The following is a 13,609-nucleotide window of genomic DNA, read 5'->3' as shown; positions in this document are numbered from 1 at the left end:
AACCTCGCTAGTAAACATGACCACAAATACCGTAGTAACATCAGAACCTCGCTAGTAAACATGACCACACGTAACAAAGTTTTACGTAATTTATCGATGTAGATATCACATAATGAACATTTCTTAATACCTTAACTTTTGGGCTATAGGCAATAAAATTTACAAGAAAAAATACATTGTAAATATATGTCAATAAGCCGCAGGTGCCCACGATGTAACATGAAATATTTACAAATAAATATAGTACATGGGAGTGATGCGCCAGTTGTCTTTTGAAATGGGGGTCTTACGGCGCGGCCGGCTGACAAATCTGACACATTTTTCTGTGAATATGAGTTGGATTATAATAAAAACACACAGCATTTTGAAATTTAACATACAAAGAACATGTCTGAGTTGTCCCTACTGACCCCTCTGTGCTTGGTTACTCTGTGTGAGCTGTTTAACCTGTGTCTGTGTCTTCACATCTAGTTCATCCCCTCCTGAGCTTGTGCTTAGTGAGAGTTACATTGTAACATGAGATATTTACACAGAAAGATTGCTCCATGGTAGTGATCCACGGGTTTTCCACGGGTCAGGTCGGGCCAAGAACGTCTCATATCAATGAGGCAGGTTCTAAACTGCAGACTTCACGTCTAGATTAACTTCCTCATTCGACTCATTTGTCTATGAATATGAGTCTGATTGTAATAAAACACACAGCGTTTTGAAGCTCAAAATACAGAGAAGCACAGTCCACTGACGTCTTCTTCCACAGTGTGTCAAACGCTTGCGCTTCCTGCTAGAGTGCCCCCCGGTGGCCGCTAGCCAGTTAAAAATCCATAAATTAGACGCACCGTTGTATGGGCAGCAGGGTTAAAAGCTTGGTAAAAAAGTACCGGCTTCAAGTCGGAAAAGTACTGGACATAATTGTAATGTTTAACAATCTCATTTTAATTTTATATCATCTAGCAACGCAAATCCTTAAATTGGTGAGCTTTAGAAATGAGTGAACTTTAGAAATGAGTGGACTATAGAAATTGGAGCTGGAAGTTAGATATCGAAGCTTATTACTCATTGAACAACCTGTGTCTGTGTAGCATTGAATTATTGAATTGTATTATTCTGTCTCGTTTATATCAGTGTGCAGTGTGTGTAGAGAGTTCTGCTATACAAGTCTGTTGTCTTACACATGCATATATTACCTGATTTGGAACCATGAGTTAAAAACATGTTTCAGTATTTATAACCATTCGCCAAACCCACTTGGACACAATTGTGTCCCTGATAGTTCCTTATAGTTCTCATCCAGCAAAATACTTTAGAAAGGTAAAATATTGAATCTGTAAACTCTGTGCCCTGACAATAGAGCTTTCAACCTGACAATTCGATGAGCACAACCCTCATTCCAATCATCTCAAGCAGTTGGTTATAGTTGTAACACTAACACTATCAAGAAATTGCAAATTTTCATTATTATAACAAAATCCTTAAAAATCACCTTGCCGCATGTTTATTAAAATTGATTCTGCTCCACAGTCTACCGTGGTCATACCTCATCGCTATGCCAACGGACTGTCAGTCAGTCTTATCTATGCTTTCTGCGACACTTCTCCCAACCTTTGTCTTCTCTGCAGGCTCGTAAGCGTTTTCATCCGCCTTGCTCTACACTTTGTACGTTTTATCCTCCTGTCTAGTGTCTGAGGCGTAAATAACTCTGCATCAGAAATAAGAAAACCAAGCAGGGGATGTTTAGGAGGATGCTGTTTAAGGGCATGAAGTGTGGTGAGGGTGAAACGCGAAGAACGTAAAAATACAAAATTGCAATGTGGAAAAGAAAGTTGAATCGTTGTACAAAACATCAATTTTAATGATTTTTTATGTTTTAATTCCTAATAATAATACTAAATGTTTATATGTATATAGTGCTTTTAAGTAAATCTTAATCAAATAAATCTATTGTGCCCTCTACATAAGAAATATTTAGCGGTATTGGGCTATTGCATGCATGTCCTCACATTTTGGCTTAAAGGTGTGCACTGTGTTATGTTACTTTGCCTAAAATGTTCCACAATATGGCACGAAATGCATTTATCTTTCATGTATTACATAGCCGATGTTTTTTTTTCTCTTTTTTCTGTCTGTTAGCATCATGCTTACAATAGCTGTGCTGCTAATCTATCATTTCAAAATGCTTCAATCCTCTCTGTTGCCAGCAGAGGGCATCGAACACCTAATGTGTAAGTGTTGTAAGTGAAACTGTAATATGGAAGAATAGACTAACGCCTCTGAGAGAAGAGGATGTTTAGTGTGTTTAGACAGTTATGGTGTGAAAAGTAGCATTTCTCAGTTCACAGGAAACTTCTGTGTAGTGTGTAGTGGTTTTTACACATTAGCAGTAGGTCAAAAAACGTTTCACCTTGTCACCTTTAGAGACAACAACAATGGTGGAAAACAAGTGTGACTGTTTTCCCACAGCTCATACTGATAATACAAATTAATCCCAAAGGAGAGAATAATCTATTAATAAAAATAATCTATTTTTACAGTAAACACAGCAAATATAAATGTAAATGTAAAATGTTCTCTAGCTTCCAGCATACCTTGCTTTATGGATTGAATAAGGTATATGCATACTACACATGCATGAAATGGAACTAAATATACAAGATCTGGGTTTAAATAATAGGACACTTTGAAATAGAGGTAGAGATTGGTATCGTAGCCAAATGTCCTATACAGAGGAGCATAATAATAAAGGTTTCAGATCATCAAAAAATATGGAAATATTTGTCAAAGACAACACAAGGAAATACAAAATGAAAGTTTTTCTTATTAAGGAAAAACAAAATCCAAACCCATCCATGGAAAAGAAAGTAATTTAGAGCAATCAGTTTGGAAGAGATTATAAAGCAATTTCTAAAGCTTTAGGACTCCAGCAAAACACAGCAAGAGCCATTGTCCACAATAGGTGAAAACATGGACGTCCACTCCTTCCCAGGAGTGGACGGCCAACAAAAATGACCCCAAGTGCATAGCGACAATCCACTTATCCAAGAGGTCACAAAAACCCCACAACAATTTCCAAAGAACTGCAGGCCTCACTTGCCTCAGTCAAGGTCAGTGTTCATGTCTCCACCATAAAGCTTGTATTATACTTCAAGCACGGTAATGAGACGCGCAGAGGGCAGCGGAGAAGACGTTGGCAGTGGTTATAGTCTGCACGTGGGTCATGCGTTGTCGACAGTATACATCTGAGCTAGCTGCTAGGAAATCCTGCTCATTTCCACACAGAACCATCTGCATAGTTACTAATTTGTCCCTGACACCAATGCAGAAAATCCGGTCCGCGCATGACGCTGCGCGAGGGAGGCAAAAATGACTTTCGCAGAGCAACCCCTTGTGGACCTCGCAGATGCATCAAGCATAAACCTGCATTCAGAAAGACGCTGGGCAAAAATTTGTTCCAAGATGAAAACCACTGCTGAGCAAAAATAACTTTAAAGCTCATCTAAATTCTGCCAGAAAACATCTTGATGAGCCCCAAGACTTTTGGGAAAATACTCTGTGGATTTGAACTTTTTGGAAGGTGTTTATCCCATTACATCTGGCATAAAAGTAACATCATACCAACAGTAAAGTTGGTGGTACTGTGATGGTCTGGTTCTGTTCTGCCAAAAAAATCTACAGTATCTACCAAAAAATCTGGTGGAGAAGGTTCGGCCATCTGTTTGTGACCTCAAACTGATTCTGCAACAGGACAATGATCCAAAACACTAGCAAGTCCACCTCTGAATGAATGAAGAAAGACTCTAGAGTGGCCAACTGAAGCCTATTGAGATGCTGTAGCATGACCTCAAAAAGGCACTTCATGCTCAAAAATTCTCCAATGTGGCTGAATTACAAGTTCTGTAAAGATGAGTGGGCAAAAATTCCTCCATCGCACTGTAATAGACTCGATGCAAGCTATTGTAAACGCTTGATTCCAGCTAAGGGTGGCCCAATCAGTTATTAGGTTTATTGGGGAATTACTTTTTCCACATTGGGCCATGTAAGTTTGGATTTGGTTTTCCCTTAATAATAAAAACATTCATTTAAAACTGCATTTTCTGTTTCCTTGTGTTGTCTTTCACTATTATTGAATTCGTTTGATGATTTGAAACATTAGTGTAACAAACATTTTCACACCACTTTTTCACACTTCTGTAAACATCGCAGGCAAAGCAATAAGATCTCACTGGAGAAAGTCAGATGGTGAGCCCTCCAACAAAAAGTCACCTAGTGCACCTTTAAATAGCAACACAACATTGAATAGTCCTATTGAGCTTTCCTAGCAACTCAAATTGGCAAATTCAAGCCTTATTCATTCAGTGATGATAGTTACTTCAATCGCCCTGGGTCAAACTTGGCTGCCAATCTGCGGACTTGGTTCCTGCCCAACAAAACACAACCCACACAAACACCTTTATACAGAGATATGATTGGTGAAGTGTCTTACCCAAGGCCACAATGGCAGTATGCAGATTGGCGGAACATTGAAATTCTGTATTCAATTATAAAAGCATTGTAATTGCATCATAATGCATACAGTAGATTCTATAGTACTTACTTGCAGTCGGAGTGCGTGGGTCTGTAGTAGAATGGGGGAACCTTCTGCTCGTACTTGGCTTTTGCAGCATTGTTTCCCATAGCCGTCATGAGCTGAAAGAAAACACAACCTTGTCAGTAAAAAACTCCATAATGAGACAGAAAGCTCTAGTGCCATGAAAGAAAAAGCTTCAGTTGTAGTCATCTGGACTCAGTTTGAAAAAATAGACGTTTCGACTCTCATCCAAGAGTCATTGTCAATAACAGAATTTAGGTCGAGAACTCCGATATTAATACTGTTCTGTGGTAAGACCCGCCCATTGGGAGGAGCCTTCCTGAAGTAGAAAGAAAGTTCTGTTTGTTTCAGGAACTGGAAGATGAAACCTAAGCCCTCCATTTCTGTTTAAAGAAGGTCTTTCTTTTTTAACAAAAATAGCTTCCTTGACTCCTCTTTCAAACCATCTTTTCTCCCTGCTTAAAATCTTCACCTCACCGTCTTCAAACGAGTGATTAGAGGCTTCAAGATGGAGATGCACGGCGCTCTGAGGTCCTGAACTAGTATTTCTTCTGTGCTGATAAAGCCTCTTGTGTAGAGGCTGTTTCGTCTCACCTATGTAACGTTCTTTACAACTTTCTTCACTGCATTGGATCGAATAAACTACATTGCTCTGTTTTTGAGTCGGCAACTTGTCCTTTGGGTGAACCAGTTTTTGTCTTAAAGTGTTACCTGGTTTAAAATAAACAGGGACTTCGTGTTGTCTAAAAATTCTCTGCAGTTTTTCCGACAGGCCAGACACATAAGGGATAGAAACACCCTTCCTTCTCTGTTCTGTTGAAACAAACAACTCTTTCTACTTCAGGAAGGCTCCTCCCAATGGGCGGGTCTTACCACAGAACAGTATTAATATCGGAGTTCTCGACCTAAATTCTGTTATTGACAATGACTCTTGGATGAGAGTCGAAACGTCTATTTTTTCAAACTGAGTCCAGATGACTACAACTGAAGCTTTTTCTACTATGGAACACGCCTGGACGAATGAGGGATTACACCGACCTAGTGCCATGAAGTTTAGAACATGCTAGGTGTGACTCAAGCTAACAGTGATGCATGTGGTTTCATATGGGATTATACAAGGAACAGTTGCAACCCATCCACTTGGCCTCATTCAATCCACCACCAAGCGTTTTTTATCCATGGATTATCCTAAACTCCCAAACGCCTCTCCATTTCTGTGATTTTGCAGAAAGACTTGACTTATTTGCCAGAAATAAAAATTATGTGATGGTTAATGCCAACATGAAACAAGACCTCGCTCTGTGGGGGGTTGATACGCTCCAATTTCCACTGCAGCGAAAAGAATTTCCACACTATCTTAAGGATGCTGCGTTGTATATATCATAATTCAGAAGTTCAGATGTTGAATTTGATCATTTTAAGAACAGTCAACAAAAATGACAAATTCATTTACACGCCCGATATAGATTGTAAGGCTGTTGCAATACACAATGTAAAACCTGTGATGCAATATTATTTGTTCTGCTTTGTGTAATAATACTGTTACTTGTGGTTTTTTTTTTGCATATCTGTCCCATCTGCACCAATATCAGGCAAATATGTCCATCTTCAGGTTTACAGCAAAAGTATTGTTTTCCATACTATAAATATCAATTGTTATGCTGTGTTTTTGTGATAGCAATTTTCACTGCTGCCAACACTATTGTTTTCATGGCATGAGTTTTATGTCCCAGATACATGGTTTTAAAGATAAGTGAGAAGCTATTGTTGAAAAGGTCCACAGTGCTTTACTAATCTTAATCCAATAAGTATGAACAATCAAACAATCCCAAAACACATGCTAATGATGGGGAACCCGAAAAACTAAATTTCTCCAGCATTTTCCTGTGAATAGTGTGTACTTTCCCGACATAATTATTTCCATTGAGTAGTATATGTTCCTGCTCTTCATCTATCATAACAACATTTCCTTCTTTTGTATAATTGCTTTTCCATTTCCATTTGAAGTCACAAGTCTGTTAACAAATACACGTGATATCTAAAACATATCCTATGCTATTCCTGATTCAGGTATTATTACCAATATATAGTCTATTTAAAAATGTATCTTATTTTATTTATTTATAATTGTGGGGTGGAAGCAAATATAACTTTATCCAGACATTTTTTTGTTTCATTTAAAGTATTCAAGGCAAAGTTTTCTGTCTTTTATTACTTCAAAAATATATTCAGATTTCCATGATAACACGCAAAGGCCCAAATTACAAAAACTGTTACAGATACACAAAGGTACAAACTAAATATTAATGTCATGAGATGTTTGGTCCTACAGTATACTCAGGACCAAACGCTGTTGTCTTTACGAACGGACTACTTGCCCCATTTTTTGGTATTTCCAGGTCAACTAGACAGGGATGCTTGTCACCTCTTTTGTTCTCTATATTCTGGGACCGCTGGCCATTCAATTTAGGTATGATCCAGGAATCAAAGGTGTGCATGGAGGAGGTAGAGATCACAAAATGTTCTCAAGCATTTATGCATAAAACAAAAAGGGTAACACTAGCTCAAAAATACATGTCAGTTTATCATAATGTGAATCCAACCAAAGTTGAAATAGTCTAGCATATGTCTATTTAACAGTAAAAACTAGATCGACATAAAACACTACATCTCTAAACTGCCTCTAAACTACAGTTACAACCCATTTCCTCCAGCGCACACTCAGCCAACTGATCCTATAATCCTCGCTTTGCTGCTGTTTCTTTGTTATTCCCAGTGCTGTCTGTTCATTTACCCGGGCACCACCTCAACCCTGTGCTCCTCTCAAGTCAAATCCAATTTACCTCCCAATTATCTCCCACCTACGTCCCCAACCTCCCGTTTCATCATGACTAACAGCAGCCTGCCTTCCCAAAAGACCACGGCTCAGACAAGTCCAAAGAAACAGATGCAGCAACAAGAAACAACTCAGGCAAACCTTTAAAATTTTGGCTTTTACAGTTTTCCGCAGACATATTTATCAGGGGGACTATAAGTCTATGCTGTACGCTATGGAGATAAGTTTGTTTACTGCTCGTTGGGAGGAAATGCAACATCAACAAAGAAAGATCAAAGGCCAGGGTCATCGAGGTCAACAATGACAAGGGTTCACTGTCCATAGAGCACGGACAGAAATGCCCAAAGGAGGGTACTATAAAAAAACATCTTCTAATATGAAATATACAATGCAAAATATGTTTTCTAAATTGGTCAAAATGTATTGGATATACAATATGAATCTTTTTTTAATTTGAAAGGTCAGACTAGTTTAATTGGACTTATGTCAGTTGATCCAATACAATTCTTGTTTTGAGATTAAACCTATTTGTGATTATTTCTATTTATACAATTTTTAGTTGTTGGCCATTTTTAGATGATCTCAAAACTAGAAATATCATCTATCAAGTAGAGTAATCAAGCTTCACTAAGTATATATAATCTATCTTAGTAAAATAATATAATATTAATATCCTGAATTTAGGATGTTCCTATTGCTCAGAAGACTGAGATCAATAGAGTAATGCAAACCGAATCTTTATTTGGGCCTTAAAACTACTGCCATGGACACTGTGAATGGATTCCTTTGGAGCAGGGATGGGCAATTATTTTCCTCCGAGGGCCATATTCGAATCCAGGCAAGTTGCGGAGGGCCGGCCCGCGATCAATTTGTGTGAAGAAAAAAAAAATCCCAAAAATTCAATATCAAATAAAATATCACTTTTCTGTCAAATATAGGCTATTTAATTCATTTCACGTCATATTTATTAAGGATACAAGTGCAGACAGATGCCTGAGGGCAAATATTATTTTTTTAATATTACTTGGACAAGCTTGGCGGGCCAGATTGAAAGTAGTTTGCCCACCCCTGCTTTGGAACTTTCTTCTGGCAGCAAGGAAAAAGGCAATCACAAAAAAGTGGATGACACAAACCCACACAGACACAAAGATAGGACTAACATAATAACAAAGAAAAAATGATATTCGGATTGAATTTGAAGATGTCCCTTTTTGACAGACTTCGACCAAATGGGACATGTATGTAGGACATTAAATGTTCTACATACATGTACAACACTAAGATTGACAGCTAACCACATAATTTGTCAGACATGTACTTTTAATTCTGCCTTCATATAGTAGCTGGATTGCTCAATAACCACACCTAAGATAAAAGTATTTTGAAATGTGCTGATTCTTTGGAAATTCTCGCTCACTGTAGGCGACACTTATCATTGGCAAGAAATATTTTACGACAACATGCCAAGAAATAACTCCTCATTAGGTCGTTACCATAACGACAGTTTGTTAGAAAGAACAACATTATCATTGTCATTGTGGATGCTCAGTGTCCTATTTCCACAACTGAAAAATCAATCCCTTTAGAAAATGTTAATGCAAATTTATGATAATGGAAATAAGACTTGTTGTCACTAAGCGAGGGCTAATGCAGTCTTGGATGACATGGCAATGGATGTAGATAATCACACCCTTTAAAACAACAAAAAAGTAAATTTTTTATGTATCCTTAGACACATTTACATGGACAACAAAAGGAACATGATCTGATTATTGAAGTGGCATGTAAACAGCAGAATCTAATGTGAGTAATTTCATTTCTGACACACGTCACTAGGAAAATATAGCAGAGAGGCAAAATGTAGTAGCAAAGACTAGATTTAAGCCAAAAGGTGAAAGATTGAAGATTGTGTAAAATAAATAAAAAATAAATGAATGTGATGTGCCTAATTTTGATTGCCTAAAAAAGCTAACTGAAATAGTTTGCTGCAGTCCGACGGCGTTCCACATTTTCTGCAGCGGTGTTCTTCACTTTCTTACTTGTTTTAAGCATCCTGATAATTCACTGTGATGAGTTTATGAGCGCTTTTCACAACTTTGGGAAGCCAGAAGGATTAGCTTGCTAACAGTGTACCACGCGAACGAGCAGTAGAGTAGAACGAGCTTAGATTTGTGTAATGTTGTTAAATGTACTCCAGTGTTGTAAATGCTGTTCCTGTCTCACTGTTGGTGGCCATGTTTCAGCAGTGCGTGACTTTTTACCTCCACTTCGTCAGGCTCCCACGTGTCCCGGACGGTTTTGACCCTGGTGATGTGCGGGATGCTCCGGTGCAGCAGGGAACAGGCCTGGCAAACGAACACACCCAGAGGCAACGACGCCCACTCCGGCTCTATGAGGAGAGAGAGAGAAAAGAAGGATGTCAGCAGGGTTAGGAGATGAGGAATAGTGTCATTGATAAAGCTGGTTGGTTGATGTTGAATATAATAGTGGCAATTCTCGGTTTATTTTTGTGTTAATAGACAGGACTGAATGAAAATACAAACTGTCTGAGGAATAATGTATAGATTCACTGCTAATTAGCAAATGTCAACCCTGCTAAGTCACCAAATCGATTCTAATGCCGTAGGTAGTGCCAATCAACAATAGGAACATAGTATAGTGACTTAGCTTATAATGCGGTTTACTGTTAGCATAGTTAGGCCGACTTAACTATGTTTATTAGCAAGGATTGTAAAAATCATAACACTAAAAAACAATAAAATATTCAGATCATAATCCATACTAAAATTTTATCGAAACTAGATTGAATAAGTCTCAATATTGGGGGGGAAATCACGCAAAAAACATATATTTACTGAAAAGATTTATAACAATCTTGATGTATTTCATAAAAATATTAAAAAACATAATCTGTATTAAAGGCGTAATGGACGATTTTTTTGGCCCAAATCTGAGTCTTATTTCCTCGTGGCGTGGACTGCCGATTAGTCTTGCCACGTATCAATCATAGAACTCACCTACCGCTCACCTGCAGCCGCGTCCAGCTCGTCCCCATGAGAGCAGCACGTTTCCGTGTGTCTAAGCGCATTAATATAGTTCCCTCAGTGTACGGGACAAAATTAGGACGGAGAAAGACTGTTCGAGCTGTCTCTGAAGAGACGGAAATCTACGGGAGACGAGAGATGCGATCCGTCGCGCTAATAAACAAACGCACGTGTGTGTTGTATCAGTCCGCACGGGGGAGTACGCATGCGCACTTCCGTCTGAGTTCTCAAATCGCCGAAAAATCGTCCGTAGCACCTTTAAATAAACAACTGTTGATTTGAGTTCAAAATTACATTCTTTTTTATTATCTGTGTGGTATCCAAATTAAAATAGCCTATTAAAGAACCTGTACTACAGTGTACATTTTCCCTCCTTTTTTTCCAATTATGTGGGGACCCCCTGAAATCATTTTGCAGCCCTTAGGTTGAGAACCATTGGCCTATAGCACCTTTAATGTTTTAAATGTTTGTATTGTGTAACAGTAATAGCATACTTTTTTCAATAAAAATATGAAGGATAACTGCATTAATGTGAAAGTGTGTGGCTAACCAACGACTTTAAAAGTGTTCAAATAATGTGTTATCAACATATTTTGATGCTATTAGCACTTTCTAAACAGCACTTGAGTCTCACACATTTGACAAATATCACAGAGTCACACACCACACATTTCGTACACAAAAAAGCTGGTGTTTGGGGTAACTTATGAACATTTGGAATGTGGCTGTGTATTAAATCAAATTTTAATTTGAATCTAAATTTCAAAGTGTTCTATTCAATCATGTGGAAAGCATTCCAAAATTTCCCCATTGTGTGGACAAATACGCACGATACTCATTCGAATACACAGAGTCAAATTACAATGTTCTTGCTTTTTCATTTTGTGTGTTTTTAATTAGACAATTGAAGTGAAAATTGTGATTATATCGTTGTTTGTTTTAAGCCAAAATGCATCACCATCTCCATTTTAGGGTGGAATTTCCAAAACCACTTCTGTGTAACTTTAAACCAAACCATTTTTGCATGTACCATTTTACATCCTCCTAACAATGGTATAACAAAACCAGCACTGCACCATCGAGACCACCAGGCCCGTTTAATGCTGTTATGAGCTAATGCAGGCAAAGTAAATGAAGCAAATCTTACAAGGACCTCGCTCCGGCACAGTGCTGCTCATAAAGGAGTACAGCCAAATGTGATTGTACGGGGAAATCCTATTTACTCCAGCTCCAAGACAGGAACCATGGTCTATCTGATCATATCACAGAGGTAACAGCAGATTTCTGATAACATATCGCACAAAAGCACAAAGGAGGCGCAGGTAATCCACCGCTGCATGCGTCAAAACTCACATTATGCGACTTCCCGGAACTACACATATAAGACGAGAAATATACAGCTCTCAAATGTGAAGAAGCAAAAAAAGTAAGTAAAAAGAGGCATTAGGAGCAATGGTGGGTTGAAGTAAATTTACTGGGGGACTTTAAAAAATAAATAAGACCATCAAAGCTTGTATGGAAATCAGTGTATGGTATGGCAGTGGCATAATATGTAAGCATCCAAACCTTTGACCAGTGGGTAGCCAATTTGAAACCCACATACTCACCAAACCTCTACAGAAATAGTTGAACAGGAAGGGCATCCTGTGTACATATTTTTTTTTTCTAAATAAAGAGAAGATAAAGCAAAATTACTATGCAGCTGGTTAGCTCTGGTAAATTATGACAAACACAAAAAACTACTTTATAATAATTGCACTGTTAGGGATCATCTCAAAATGGATTGAGTAAACAAACATGTGCGACAGGTGACATTATTTGAGAGTTCATAACTTCTACTGATAAACATACCAAAGGATGTTCAGGGATGTTCACTAGAGGTGAGCAGGGTCTATCAAACTACTATCGTTTTATCAACGCGTGAAATTTTATGTGAAGCCAGACAAAGTCTTTTGAGGGGGGGAGGGGGTCCAAAGAGAGACGAAAGGTTTAAAGGTGGTATGGACGATTTTTTTCAGCAAATTTTGTATCATATTTCCTCGTGGCGTGGATAAATCATTTGTCCTGCCACGTATCAATCATAAAATATTTTACCTCTCAGAGTAGTTTTCAGACACCAAAATAATTATATTTGGGTAATATATTTAAGATGCAGATTTGTGTATCTTGCATTGCTCCTTTAGATATTTAGTTTGTCTAATTTTGGTGCTAAAATTCAACATTTTGTTCATTATTTCTTGTTTTGTAATTTTGATTATATTAACTTCAAATTATGAACATTATAACTTTTTGAAGGTTAAACCATTTCTAAATATTTTTTACTTTACTTCTATGAGTGTCACAATACTTTGAAGCAACATTACCTTTGCTTGATTAATTCATTTTGACCATTATATCGTGTATGAATTGAGATCAGTTCAAAATATGAACTGATGTGATAGAGACTTCCTGCATGTAGTATTTTGACAAGACAGTGCATTTTGATCACTAAAGTAAGTAGAGATGCCAAAATGTCAAATGGTTGAGTTCCCATTATTGGCCCTTTGAAGCAACTGTTGTGATTTTGGGTAAAAGATATGCAGCCTAAAAACAATTTAACAACTGCTGAGCATTGAGCAGTACCACCTTGTAATACCTACAATATAATTACACTGTTAATAACCTTAATAAAGCATGCATTATTAAGGCTATTAAGGGATCATCTCAACATGGGTTGAAGCTGAAAAGACGTAATATTTTTCGTCTGTTGAACCTACATTTCGTCTTTTTGTTGCTTTGAAGCTTCAATACATCGTTGTGGCAGTAATTGTTTTGAAATGCTAAAAAACTCTCGTGCAAGGCAGATGCGTGCGGGGGATCACGGCGCGGAGCACGGCGCGCCGTGGCCAGCGCAGGGAGCGGGGCTGGTGCAGAAAAGTTTACAGCAAGACGCGGCGCAGCAAATGATCAAGAAAATTTGGCTCTAGTAACGTGCCAACGCACTGACCGGAAGAAGGAAACAAAACAAACCCCGCATGAGGTTTCGGCCAATCACAGAAGACATGAGATTCTCACTGAGACGAAACGACGTGTACCGCTTCTGTCATTCTGACATGACTAAGGTCTAAACACAGGCAATTGACAATTACAGGTTTTGACAAGAAACAT

At 38.1% G+C, this 13,609-nt stretch overlaps 1 protein-coding gene across 1 annotated transcript in view; it reads right to left on the bottom strand.

The window, feature by feature from the left end:
- LOC140369239 (arf-GAP with dual PH domain-containing protein 1) overlaps positions 1–13,609 on the bottom strand; it is a 51,786-nt gene that overhangs the window by 15,515 nt on the left and 22,662 nt on the right. Inside the window, exons 2-3 of the mRNA XM_072456514.1 lie at positions 9,680–9,807; positions 4,589–4,680 (exon numbers count right to left, since the gene is read on the bottom strand). Coding sequence (XP_072312615.1) covers positions 4,589–4,680; positions 9,680–9,807 — 220 coding nt within the window. The remainder of the gene's footprint in view (positions 1–4,588; positions 4,681–9,679; positions 9,808–13,609) is intronic.

Source organism: Eucyclogobius newberryi, unplaced genomic scaffold, assembly GCF_026437365.1.
Source record: "Eucyclogobius newberryi isolate DKJ021-1_F unplaced genomic scaffold, fEucNew1.0.hap1 SCAF_20, whole genome shotgun sequence".
Classification (NCBI taxonomy): domain Eukaryota; kingdom Metazoa; phylum Chordata; class Actinopteri; order Gobiiformes; family Gobiidae; genus Eucyclogobius; species Eucyclogobius newberryi.
Note: the sequence above shows the minus strand (reverse complement) of the source record. Positions and strands in the feature narration are given on the sequence as shown.